General features: G+C 38.1%; 1 protein-coding gene across 1 annotated transcript in view; it reads right to left on the bottom strand.

The window, feature by feature from the left end:
- The window catches only part of TRPM1 (transient receptor potential cation channel subfamily M member 1), a 90,643-nt gene that overhangs the window by 21,192 nt on the left and 55,230 nt on the right, over positions 1 to 14,221 (bottom strand). Inside the window, exons 10-17 of the mRNA XM_051628527.1 lie at positions 13,167 to 13,341; positions 11,002 to 11,125; positions 8,185 to 8,257; positions 7,226 to 7,326; positions 5,276 to 5,449; positions 4,104 to 4,238; positions 2,736 to 2,786; positions 1,056 to 1,196 (exon numbers count right to left, since the gene is read on the bottom strand). Coding sequence (XP_051484487.1) covers positions 1,056 to 1,196; positions 2,736 to 2,786; positions 4,104 to 4,238; positions 5,276 to 5,449; positions 7,226 to 7,326; positions 8,185 to 8,257; positions 11,002 to 11,125; positions 13,167 to 13,341 — 974 coding nt within the window. The remainder of the gene's footprint in view (positions 1 to 1,055; positions 1,197 to 2,735; positions 2,787 to 4,103; positions 4,239 to 5,275; positions 5,450 to 7,225; positions 7,327 to 8,184; positions 8,258 to 11,001; positions 11,126 to 13,166; positions 13,342 to 14,221) is intronic.

The following is a 14,221-nucleotide window of genomic DNA, read 5'->3' as shown; positions in this document are numbered from 1 at the left end:
AATATTTTCCATCTAGCAAAGTGAAATATTTTCACTCAGATGGAAGAGTTAGAGTAAAGGTTCAATAATACACTGCTTTGGGAATTAAAATCACCACGTAGTCACAACAGCCTGAAAAACATAGTGCTTCCAAGCACACACAGGGTAAGGATACCAAAAGAAAACAGTAAAAAATGTAATAGATTTTCATACCTCTCACCATTTCCCATTAAAAATATACCTCTGTTTTATTGCAAGATCTTTGGTTTACATTTTATGTAAAAGGTTTATTTGTTGGTTCCATCAGATAGTAGTACACTATATATGTACTATATATTGGGTATACAACACTCGGACTTTGAGTGACTTGACCATTTGTGGGGCTAATTTCCTAGCTGTTTCCTACTGTGGGGCTTTCTGTAATTAGGCTAGGAAGCTTCACTGGATCTTCAAAGCTGAACCAAACAAATAAGTTAATGAAGAAAATTATTCTATTTGCTTAGAACAGACTTTTTAACAAAGCAAGATCCAAGCTTGGTATTCTCAGGATTGGTACAAGACTATGAAATGCTATACTGAGAATGCAGTATTTCACAAAGGATAAGGTTTATGCTCAGAGCAGTTCTTCACAGGACTTACTGTAACAGGTTCATAGCTCTTCTGTATTCAGATTAAACTCTTTGCCTTACCCCAGGTAAGACTACTCTTCATTATAATTACTTTATCTATAGGCCTGTCTAGGCCTCTCCTGCAGTTTATAGGAGAGCTAAAAGGCCAAGCTACAGCCTCAAGTAGGATTAAGCACATAGCACAGTAAGAAATGCCTGGATTGTAAACAACTGAAATAGGAGGAAATACACCTCCAGATCAATGTATTTACCACATTTTGGGTCTTCCCACCCTTTAACATAGATGTTTTACAGGTTACTTATGTAAGTTCACAATCAGTTTCAATTTCAGTCTTGCAGCACTTCTTTAGAATTTAATATGTAGTTTTTCACAAAGACAAAGGAACAGAGTATTACTTATGTTTTGCCATTAGCATGATAGCCACATCCAGAATTAATCATTCTTACCCTCTTTGGTCCAAATAAATTATTATAGAGAGTCCGAAAACTTTTTCGAGTATAGTTGCAGCGATAAGCTCCACCCATGAGATATTCAAGTACAAGACCAATATCTATTAGGCTGATATGATAATCTGGTGGAAGATTCCCCTACAAAAAAACCCCAACAAACACAAACAAACCAAATGAAAACCAAAATAAGGACTTGTGATAAGAAAACATACATTGAATTGCCTGGCTAGACATATCATGCCGTGTTTAAATTGGCACATGGGTATTATTTAAAGTCACTAGCTTCAGTCTCTGAGTATTTGTATGACATCGATGATAACTGATTCGTGCAATGAAAATGTTTTGGGGCCAGATTTTTTTTGTTTTGTTGTTGGCAGTATTTATAGCTCACAAATTTTCATTGGATCTACTTGTACAGTATTTGTCAGTGTCCATACAAGCCTGTGTTTTTTGCAAGGGTTGTATTGATGAAATTAAGTAACTTTGTCATTATCATTAAACCAGTATAAAAGCATGACAATTTCATGGTGAATATTAAGCACACTTTATAATATTTAATCATAATATTATCTACAGAGTAAAGAGTACAATGCAAAACACAATTTAGATACATTGCAGCTCAGAATTAGAGAAAAAGGAAGACTATTATAATTTTCACCATTGCACTTAAAAACTGGATATTGGTACAGACTCTGCTAGAAGCATGAGGTGAAAACTGGGCTGCACTGTTCAAGCTACATCCTACAACAAGAACTGATTCTACAGCACCACTGAGCAGTAGCTATGATCAAACAACTATTATCCTAAGCGAACACAATCACCTCCATGTTAACCCAACCGAATCCCCGCGATTGTCGCTGGATGAGTGAGCCATGAAAATGTGATGAAAAGGGGGAGAGACAGGCAGAAAGAGGCATGAGGAAGAACATTAGTAACACTCAGAAAGACAAACTATGAGAAAACTGTTAAACTGCAAAGCAGACCAATATGAATTATACATTAACAGAGCACTGTGTAATTCCCACATCTAAACCGCCTGGGAATTAATGGGGGAGTTTTCCTTGCAAAAAAAGGAATACACGCTACTTAGTGTAGCTGAATTTTACTGAATATTAAGCTCCAGAACCTCAAAGAGATCAAATATTACAACAAATCTTACAATGACCCTATTCACATATAATGAATGGATTTACGTGTAATGGAAACAAATGACTAACAAATTTGGGACTAGTGGCACTGAGAAACAGAACAGATTTTCTCCAAGTTAAAGTAGGATTGCTTGGGAGAAAAGTAACTGAAAAGCACAAGGAAACAAACAAAAGGGAACAAATTCTGTGCTCACGAGTAGGGCTTCCAGTTAACCTAGCAGGCTTTTCCTTCCATTTACCCTTTGTATTGCTGCATTGAGAGCTTCTTCTAGAGAAGAAACAGTATCAACCTAAATTTCAAATGATATTTTACACTACTAGGAGATTAATTTTCCTTAGTTTTTAAATTACTAGCAGTGCAGTAATAGGCATATGCAATTTACACTGACATTGTTGTTTGTCACAAGATGTTAATTTTACTTTCCTAACAGCGACCATCTAATTTCAAATGTCTGCTTTCCTCCATGCTATGCTTGCCTTTACTGTTGACTCCCAGGGTTAATGTAATGCTGCTGTTAGTTAAGCTTACCTTTTTCACATCTCTGACTAGCAAATGCAGTGTATTTGGTGGACCCAGTCTCTGAAACAAAAATCATTCATGGTCCATTAAAGCTTCAATTCTTCATATCTTTTTGCAAACTCAAATATAATTAATGATCTGGCACTGTAAACAGAACTTTAGGCAACCAAGAAGGAACTTGGCTACAATGACAAACACATTTCTATCTAGAGCTTTCTTGTAATCCTTGATGTGGTGATTCAAGTCACAGCAGTTTGTGGTATTGCCTGAACTTGTACTTGCTGCAGGAGCCACAAAGGGAGTGGGGGACTCGATTGAAGGTATAAGTTGGATGAATACTGCCCTAGGCTACCTGCCACTGAAACAACTGGAAGCAAAACAGTCTAGAAATAGTTATCTTCCTGATGAATTTGCTATGGGTTGAGTCAGGGAGAATTTGAATTAAAAAGTGTGATGTTCTATGGCTTTGGAAAAAACATTTTGCTTGGCTGGGCCACAAGGAAAAATTACACTGACTTATGCAATGTATGGAGAATAAAAGCTGCCGTGTAAATACTTTGCCACATTTACAGGTTTATTTCAATAATACACAATTGTAGAATGGTTAAGGCTGGAAGGGACCTTAAAGATGATCAGGTTCCAACCTCCCTGCTGTGAGCAGGAACACCCCACACTACACCAGGCTGCACAAAACCTCATCCAGCCTGGCCTTAAAACACCTCCAGGGAGAGGGCATCAACAACCTCCCTAGGCAACCTATGCCAGCACCTCACTACTCTCATGGTGAAGAATTTCTCCCTGATGCCTAACCTAAATCTCCCCTCTTTCAGTTTAAAACCATTACCCCTTGTCCTATCACTGCCCTCTCTGGTGAAAAGCCCCGCCCCAGCTTTCCTGTAGGCCACCTTCAGGTACTGGAAGGACACTATAAGGTCTCCCTGGAGCCTTCTCATCGCCAGGCTGAACAGCCCCAACTCCCTCAGCCTGTCTTCATAGCAGCGGTGCATACATGAAAAGCAGTTGAGATTAAAAGTAAATGAACACTACTGGCTGGTGTTAAATTTTTTCTATCTACGTTAGTTCTTCAAGTGTTCTGAATATGCATTTTAAATACATCATTATATTTACATAACAAACCGTGATAGCTTCTGAAACCTACTGTAGGCTTATTAATTAGGAATGTGTGTATGTAGGGAAAGAACAGGACATTATATGCAGTAGCAATGGCTCTTTTTACTGCTATCCAACATCTATGTATTGTCAGGGCTCAGTTTTTGGGAAAAACAAGCATATCTCAGAAGGAGAAGAAAAAGGACATGCCTGTTAAATACAGCAGCAAAGATACCACAGGGTATTTTATTATTTCTGCTCACTCACTGTATTATAAAGTTCTTCCAGTCTAGGAATAGTGAGGAAGTGATGCATGTTCACTCCATTCTCAATAAGCAGTTTCACGAAGTCCACTCGATCCAGAACCAGAGCATCCAGCATTGCCTGCTCCAGGGAATTCACCTGAATTGCAGGACAGAGAATGTGTGACTACATGAGCACAGAAGAGTTGGTTGGCCAACATCACAAACATTTTAATTACTTATGATATTCCTAAGTTCCCAAATATGTTGATTAATCTGTAAGTGAAAAGGAATTCAGAAATGACATCTTACCCATGTGCAAGTCAATACAGATGATAAAGAGTTTTCTGATGAGGTCTTGGGCAAGAGCAGAGCAGTGAAAAACTTTTAGCAGTAGAGTTGTAGCTTTCTATAATTTTGGTTAGCATTTTTAACTACCCTAGGCATACCATGCTTGACACATTAGGTGAAAAAGAGATTTACTTGCTCAACGTGATAGGAACAAGTTAACATTTAAGAAAGATGCACTGGTTTATGAAGTGGTTGATATAATTTACCTTGATAACTTGTGTATATATCACTCACCCAAACTGCTGCCTCACTGATAAAAGGCAGCATGCAATGCTGAAAGGCTCAAATCATTTGGCATGAAGAATTTCCTTCACCAACTTAGCTATGCCTTAGGAAAATGTTGGTCAGGAAGCCTAATGGATTTTCTCTTAATATGGTCTAAGGGGTTAGAACACATAAGCAGAGGGGAAAACCCCTTGAGCAGCAATCTCCTTGACACATAAACCTTAATCCTGACATGAGAACAATCTAAACTACTGCAACTGGAAAATGAAGCACACAGAAACAGAGTTTAATCTGCCTTCACTGCATGTACATGGAAAGATGAAGACATTCACTGGTGTTCTTACTTCCTTCTGACAGGCACAGAGATGCAGCAAATAAACCCTGACTTTTAGTGTTGTGGTATGGCTGCATGTGATGCACATGGGATTACAGAAGGATCCCTGGCTCCAAGGCTGAACAGCATCCCTGCTGATTTGTGAAAATGTGCAAATGAGCATTCTATAGAATGAAAATGTGTATATTCCTTCTCTCTTTGCCACCCATTGATGACAAAAAAAAGAAAAAAAGAAAAAAAAAAGAAAGAATTCTTCAGTAGTTTTAATATGAATACTTTAATCTCACCCAGTTCAGGAGTTCAAGCTTTCTTGGGTCTGTTTCTTCTTCTGGTTCTTCTTTTACTTTTCCTCCCTTTTTCTTCCCTTTTCCTTTTCCTCTGGCTGCTTTAGTCTGAGGTGCTGGAGATTTCTTTTCCTTCTCAGGAGCTGTACCACCAGGAGCTGTAAGGCTTCCTATAGGCTGTATTTAATAATGCAGTAGAAGTATTAGCAATCTGACTGACTGTGCAGTCACTATGTCATTGAATACACTCCTATTGAACTTGCTCCCTAGCGAACACTTCTCACATGCAGTCAACTAAAACCGATAATTTCCTTAAGGACAAGGACCTTTTTGCATAGCCAGAGCTTTACACTTCTTTTAAAGCTGTTCTGTCTAATGTAGTCAATAACACCAAAAGTCACAGTAGTGAAGTATGTAGGTGGACTGTGGAAGATTTCTCTTGCAAAATAAAATCAGTGCGAGAAGACTGGAAAGAGACACTACTTGATTTTGTGACATTTCAGTTTCTCTGCTCTCAGTAGAAGTAATAGTCACCAAAATAAGTAGCAACAAACAGGATAGGGAGCTGGACAGAAAAAGCTTAACAAGAATGTTGCATGAAGCCAAATAGCATCCATACTGCAGAGGCAGAAAGGAGAGGAAAGAGAGCCACTAACTGGTTCACGTACATTCTGCAGACAGTACTTCTGTTTATACCTCTTCAGATACATTTACTCTTTGCAACACCCTTCCCGTTTCCAACCTATTTACTCAAGCCAAGCAGGAACACATGCAAATAATTTGACACTACCATGGATCCATTCATAAGCCGGGACAAAACTGCAACTGCCAACTTGCAGCAGATGCTAGTCTGAAAGCAACCTTTATGAGTTTGAAATGACAGTGAGCCACAATTGGCAGATACTGTTTCAACAGATTCTTGTGGAGTATGAAATAGGCCAAAGCAGTAACTGGCTTCAGTTGCTGGGTGGTACCTCTGACTCTAACCACATTAATATAGAGATTGGGATGTTCTGGTCAAGTAAATGTTTTATAGTAATAATATTTAATCACCTTAATGATTATTAAATCCTCTCTGCATAAGCATTTTAGTGAATGTTGAATATTGGAAACATCACATGACTATCAGCGAAGGAATGAAACAGCATATGCAGCAACATTTATTTATATTTAATTATACTGTTTCCAAATTAAATAACTCTCACCAATATGTATAAAGTGCACATGAACACTGTTCCTTCGAGTTACACAAATGAACAAAGGCACTGAAGTGTTTCACCACTGACTTCAACTAGTGCAGCACCAAAATCTAACAGTTTAAGAATGAAAACCCAGTTTCAGGACCTCAAGCTTTACTGAAGATCTGCTCCTCAGCTATTGGCACAGCTCTGCCTGCCAGAGGCCTGATTTTCTACAATGGTTTATTTTGGTCTCCAGGATTTTTCTCCATTGATTCAAATAGACATTTTCACAGCTGCTAATGAAGTGAGCAACAAGGTTCCTTCTAAGGGAATTTCCTTGACACATACTTTAATAAGCAGCTGCAGCACATGTCAGTGACACAGACAGAAGTGTAGGCAATGCTAAGTGCATCACACGTGTTCACTGGGGGTGACCACCACTGCTGTTGTCCCACTGTATGTACGGCCACAGATTGCTTTTGCTTTCAAATCCCACATTTAAGGAATCTTAAATAAGGCTATTTTTCTGCTTGTCATGAAATTGCTTATCTTTCTTTCACAGAGTTTAAATTATTGCTAAATAGTTGCAAATAGCAGTATAATTTTTTTTTTTTTAATTAGGTCATTCTTAATTAATGAGACATCCTACATCAGTTTGGCATAAATCTGAATTCAATACTGTTTCTCCTTCCAACAAAAAACAACATTTGAATATTCCACCACTTATTTAAAATTTTTAACAAATAATATGACTAGAAGAACTTTCTCTTACTGGCCAGTGGTGTCCAAAGACAAAGATTTGGCTGCGTGCAATGTCTACACGATTCCAGGCCAAAGCCAAACTGAGCTGGTCTGGAGCAGATGCATTGGTACCTAAAGAGAAACACAGAGATGTTTAGTATTTCACACATGACGAAACAAAATTGATCATCTTTCTGTAATTCACTTCTCCAAGAACTAGGATACAGCAAGCCTGACTCCATATCATAGTACCATTAGAATTCTACCATAAAACAGGGGATTAATCAAATCTATTTATAGTATCTTCCACTTATCCCCATAATCCTAACTTCAAAAGGGTTAACCAGATTCTCTCCTTTTTTTCCTTAAAGCTCTCACACTGACTTTATATTCTGATGCTAAGAAAAGACATTTAACTGCTCTAAGAGAATCCTCCTCTCAGCTCCTCTAGCTGATGCTGTAAGATAAGACTATAGTAATTCCTCTCTTTATTTCTTAGCTTTTGGGACTCCAGTGATCCCACACTAAGCCCCTATCAACTACTGTGCAAACATGCAAACAGAAAACAGTTGTTTCAGCAAACATAAATTCCAGATACATATGTAACTGATCCTAAATTTTGTCCTAAGGCTTAAGGAGCACAAATCAAGATTTTGAAAAATCCAGACAGTCTTTTAATCTTCCCACTTTTTTTCTAACTTTTTAAATATGTGCTAGAACCACAACAAAATGTGGTGCAGTATCAGTAGTATAGTTGCTGCAGCATTCCCATCCCAGGCGTTCAGGTGAGGAAAGCCACACAGAACTTTCAATCTACATTTTATGCTTCAAACTAATCTGAACCTTAAGCCAAGCACATTCAGGTTAATTGTTTAGAATCAAAGCAAATAAATCAAAGAATGAAACATAAAGAGTGAGCCTTAGACAGTGTACAGGACTGTCTTCTCAGGATCCATTTGTGCATCCTTTTTAATTGCTTGCAAAACCCACCTTTGAGGAGAGCTGTTAAGATAGACATCTCAATGTCCTGCTGCCCTTCAGACCCCATACGGAACACGGTAATCTAAAGGACAGCAGAAAACCAAACACACAGAATTACAACACACAACAGAGAAAGACTTAAGATGTGGACAGAAATACGAGCAAAATGGTGAAGCTTTCTTATTTTCTAAGACCTGAGATTTTTCAAGTAGCACAGTTCCACTAAATTTTTCTTTGGAATTTAAAAAAGCACTTCATTAAATTGTTTCAATAAAGTTATCCTAAAATATCCACACATTGGTAAACATATGAGACTTGATGAATTTCTTCATGAAATTCTTGAAATTTGAAAAGTGGTGACAAAAACTGCCATGCCAAACTGGTTGTTTTCTGACAGTTCCATTACTTTCTAGTAGTAATGGAAATGCCAGCTCAGAAGTGGAAATGCTCATTACCTGAGATAACTATCATAGCATTAGTTTTCTTGACAATAGTCAAGTATTTTTTGTTGGATGATATTCTACGTCTTGATAATGAAAACAGCAGAATCAACAAATAAAGGAAAGTAATTCTTTCTAGTTGCATTTGCTTAGTTGAGTCCACTACAGTTAACAGATTTTAAAACCAGTAATTTGTATAAAGCTTAGCCACTGAACTACATATAAAAAGATAAATAATTCAAAAGCAGAATAACCTAATATTCTATTATAATTAATACTGAATGCAGACAGAAATTAACACATTTCCAAAAGCAACTCCTTACAGCAAATCATAGCATTAAGTACTGGGAATAGCAATTTTCTCAACAGTTAGAAAAGATTTTGCATGAACACAAAGGTAACATGATATTAGGAAAGAGAAGAAATAAAAGGGAAAATTTTAATAATTATCAAGAAAGCACACAAAATGGAAACCATAAGATGCTTAAGATGCACAGAGGGTCTGAATTTTGCTGAGTAAATCTAGCCTGCTTGGGTGCATGTTTTACATTCAAAGCAGTTTGACTACAGCAGCTGTGGGCTCATCAATTCTCCCATCAATTCTTGTAGGAAGGCTGAGACTCTTACAGTCAGCTTATCACAGTCATGCTTATTATCAAATTGACTTCCCATGCAGGCATATGTATGGAACTGATCTTGGCACTATCCAAAGGTAAATATATCAACAGTACATTTATATTAACCAGACAATCTAAAGACTTCACATTTAGAGCCCTTAGTAAGATTTCATATGAACAGCTGGGCATGCTAGCAATACTCCTAAATGCATAAGAAAAAAGCACAGATGCATGTCTATTTGATTGCAGCATAGAGCTGCATTACTAAAAATACAGCATTTGTCATATCATGTTCCCAGTGGCATCTGCAGCAGAATTAATCCTTAGAGAATTTAGTTCTGGCAAAGGTATTTAAATTTCTGTTGCTAAAAATAATTAAAAATTGCATAATCTAGTTTTTCTGAACCCAAGAACTATGTGGAGTCAAAATGTGATAAAAAAAAATCAAGAAGCAGAGATAAAACCAAAGAGGGCCTTCTCTTCTTGCAGAAATCCCTCTCACTACTACAGGAAATTCAGCATCAGATGTAATTGACCTTGGAGAGAAAAGCATTGGAGAGAATGGAGGAACAAGTATTCTATGATACTATATGGGAGGTGGGAAACTACTTGTTGGCATTTAACTATTTAGTTGTTATCTTGAAATGTATAGATACGTAAGTGGGCACGTCCTTGGCAGCTGAAACATCATTTTTCTAAGAACTCAGAAAAATTCCCTTTTAGCCTTGTGATAAAAGTTTAAGCTGTCATTCAAATAGGTTTTTTATAGCTGCTCCTGTTCTAGGTGTAAATTCCTTAGTGATACAATTAGGCATCCTGAAGAATGAAACTGCCCCACATTTCATCTTTAAATTCAGTCACAGTTTATCTGATTCCCCTACACACAAGTTGAGGAGATGGCTCTGATAGTTCTCTCTTATTTCTATGTAGTAGAAAGATCCAACTTTAGCAAAAAAGATAAAAATACCAACCATACCAGTTCCAGCTGCAATTAAAAAAAACACAAAAAACCCATCAGATTGTTCATCTGCTATTAAAGCAGCTGCTTAGGATTTGTATGAAAGAATTAAGTGGAATTATATCAGGACTCAAGGGAGAGGTCATATTTATTCACTAACAAAATTAGTCAAAGGAAAGCACTCGAAGACTCATTTTGCCTGCAAAGGCACCATGAACACAATTTCGAAAGACTGTTCATAGATGACAGATGTGAATGTTAAAGATGTTCTTTTCCTGAGGACACTTTTCTCTGCATCTGGGATATGGCAGATAGGCAGGAACCTGAGTGGTTCAGTACAGAGAACAGGCCTACAACAAACCAGGATCTGGCAAGGCTGGGATCTTCAATTCTTTTAAAAGAAGACCTGAATAAACCATTTTACTGGAATGGCTGTTAAAAAGTAATTATATCAGAAGACCAAAATCTCTCCTGTACTTTCTGCAGTTGACCCTGGGTTTAGTGCATTTATCTCAGTATCTTGTCTGTCTTGTGGAAGTCTGTGAAAAAAGGCTCCTATCAACTTGCACAGTAGAAGATTCTGAAACTGGTTTTAGAGGCTTTCCAGAAGACAAAATTCCTTTTTTGGCCTAAATTTACGAATGATTGTGTACATTCATGCAGCTATATGGAAAAGACAGAAAGAAAGACTGATAGACAGGAAGAAAGACAGAAAAAGTTAAACTGTAACCCTAGGAGACTGGCACTTGAAAGTACTCTGTAAAGTTTGGTCACAGAAAATACCTTTATGAACTACTTCTAGGACACTTACAAGTTCTTTTTTCTTCATGCACTCCATAAGAATGGCAAACAGCTGATTAGCTTGATTCCTGTTGTAGTTGAAGGTTTTCTGGATGGTAACTAAGAGCTGGTCCCTAAGGGATTCATTTATTACCCTAAATGAAAAAAGAAGACATTGCCAGAATTAATACATATTCAGAAAACCTGCTGTTTGAGAAACAGTTTTTCCATCAACGAGGGCAATGACTTCATTTTGAAAATAAATGAAAACATACAGCATCTTTGCCTTCAGTACAGGTAAGGAGTTCAGGAAGAGTCAACAGTAATGAGGAAATCCATACCCAGACCAGGTTTTATGCATCTTACTACCTCAGTATTGACTTAAAAATTGGTAGGGAATTTGAACTATCTTTTCCATCTGGAGCTGAAAATCCAGAAATATTTCACACTACTGACATGTCACCTTGGTCATCCTCTTGAAAGAGAATTTCAATTGCTGGTGTATCTGAAACCTCACAGAACTCAACTGAGAAACAAACAAACAAACCATTATTAAAGAAATTAGATTGAAAACAGTCTAGAAAGGTCAGACACGTCGGATCTCTCAAAGTAATCTGAAATGGAGCCCTTCAATCTTCATCCACCTTCTAGTAAATAGATGTACATGGCAAACATTACCAGCAGGCATGCAAAGCAGTAGGAGAGCTGAGCCTGCGAAGTGCAGTAAAATTCAAAATTCATTGTGAGAAAATGATTCTTTCAGACAGCAGGGCTAACAAAAATTTCTCATTACAGAACCGCCTCACCAGATGAACACATTTATCTCATGATAACTGTTGGAGATGAAAATTGGACACTGCATCTTATGCACTGGCAGAGAAAGTCATGCAGTGAGCAGATCTCAGACAAGCTGATCCTGGTAAGCTCTTTTTACCCCTGAGTAATTACCTATGAGCTGATAGGAGGGATGACTGACAAAGGGAAAAAAAAAAAAAAAAAAGAGTTTGACCTAAACCTAGGAGTCTTGGTCAATGGAAAGGAAAATAAGAAAAGAAAGTCGCTGAATCATAAATACTGTTGATAGGATTAAATATGCACTATGTGCAAACATAAAAAATCCAGCATCAGAGCTGCTTTCCCAACTCAGCAAATAACATCTGCACAGCTTGACAATACTAGTCATCTGCTTAATATTTAATCCAAGCTAAGCTCCACCCTCATCAAGGAAACAGGTTATTTCTTCAGTGCAAGGCGGGTGTGTCGTACTTGATCAAGACGAGAGAGAACGTTTTTGCCTCAATCTGGCTACTAAAGAGAAAATCATGTTATTAACAATGACAATGGGGGATGTATGTTACATAACTGGGAGAACTATTTTAAATTAAAAATGCAATACTCTGCTTCCACTTGGAGAATCTGTTAGGACAGATCTTTTACTCTGTAAAGCAAATGACCTCTTTATGCTGTTAGTATAGTCTTTGTATCTTCTTTAAACTTCTATCAACTAAAGAGTCAGAAAACCAACCACAAAGAGAACACATTCCAGAAAACTTTGGAGTAGGAGTGATTTTAACAGAATTATTTGGGCAAGGGACAGGAGGGGTGTGGAACAGAATGCTCCAGCCAACATCCTCCACTCTGTTCATGACATCAGGCAACACTGCTCTGAGAAATCATAGCTGCAAGAAATAGCAAGAGAATGGAAGAAAGCCTGACATTTTTTCAGCTGGTCTGGCACTCTTGGAGAATGACGCTCATTCACACAACACACAATAATCAGGCAGTGCAAATTTGGCAAATACATGCACTAATTAACCTCAGCCATGGCCTGAGAAAAAGAGTATTTCTTGGGAACTGCTTGTTCCTTGCTTCTAACACACCCAACCATAGTGCATAGTGCATAGTGCAGCAAGCATAGTGCAGCAAGCTTTGATGGAGACTGTGTGGCAGTGTGCAGAGTAAGAGCAAGCTTATTTCAATGGACCACCAAACACATTCCAAGTGGCAACCATTTCTACTCATGCCAGGGCTAAGATCAACCAGGCAACCAAGGCTGACAGACAGCAGAATGTGTCTCTTAGTAGCATTTTGTCCCAGACATGTTTTCTTAATGAAGTTTTAATGAAAGTAAGGCATATAGTCCTACAGCATCCTCTCAAGCAAGACACAGCTTTGGTGACGATCTCAGAATCTTACCCTCCTTCCTCAGAATACTTGTGTGCAAATGAAATAATATCGGATGCTCGTCCACTACCATCACATATCACAACAGGGAGAGGGGGTTCTTCTCGAAGACACTCTAAAACAATGGAGATCACATTAGGACCCCCTTCCACTATGAGCCCAACTACAGGAACACCTTGCCCCAATCCTGCAACACACAGAAGAACAGAAACAAGAAAAGAAGTGTAACTGAAACTTAGTTGAAGAGGTTGAGATGTTATGAGAGGATGTGATTTCTGTGTTACAGCATCACTTCCAATGGGAGCAGTTAGGAAAAATTATGGCCACTTCACGGCCAACATCAGGTAAAGTGTCTATATGCCCTTTCATAGTCCCAAAAGGAAAAGAGTGAGATGTCCCTCTGCCCTTTCTTTTCCGTCAGCTCCATACTGACAATTCATTCACTCAGTGTTGGTGAAAAGTTTATAAACTCTTCCAACAGAAACCACGTACAGATAAAACAGCTAACATTATTCTCCTATTACTTCATCAGCTTCAGTGTTTCTCAGATGGCTCCCAGCTATGGTCTTTGATGCTTTAACTCTTCACTAGTTACCTACAGGAAATCTTCAGTGAGGTGACATATACCTATGATTTCTTCTAAGATAAAAAATATGAAACTATTCTTTATCATGAGGATGAGATGGCCGATGGAAAAGACGACAGCTGAGCATCCCTTTGCTGTCCCTGCCTCACTGTGATCTCCAGGCATAGGATGACAAAGGGAAGCCCACAGGTCACATGGTCTCAGTAGCCTTGGTCACAACATACTCAGGGAAATGAAGGACAAAACATTACCTGAAGGCTGACTAATCCTACTATAATAAGCATTTTAATTAATTCTGAATCTACAAAATGACCAGCTCCTTACAAAGAAGATGCACTTGTTGTACGGCTGAGAACGTGTAAAAGAGTTATTTTCAACCTGGATTCCTCTCTGAAGAACAGGAATACCATGCACAGTAAAACCAGAAGCTTCCTGACATCCTCCTGTCAGGATACCCCAGCTCTGATAAGAAGTCACAGAG

Source organism: Apus apus, chromosome 10, assembly GCF_020740795.1.
Source record: "Apus apus isolate bApuApu2 chromosome 10, bApuApu2.pri.cur, whole genome shotgun sequence".
NCBI classification, from domain to species: Eukaryota; Metazoa; Chordata; class Aves; order Apodiformes; family Apodidae; genus Apus; species Apus apus.
The sequence above is the reverse complement of the archived record's forward strand: the minus strand, read 5'-3'. Positions and strand labels throughout refer to the sequence as shown.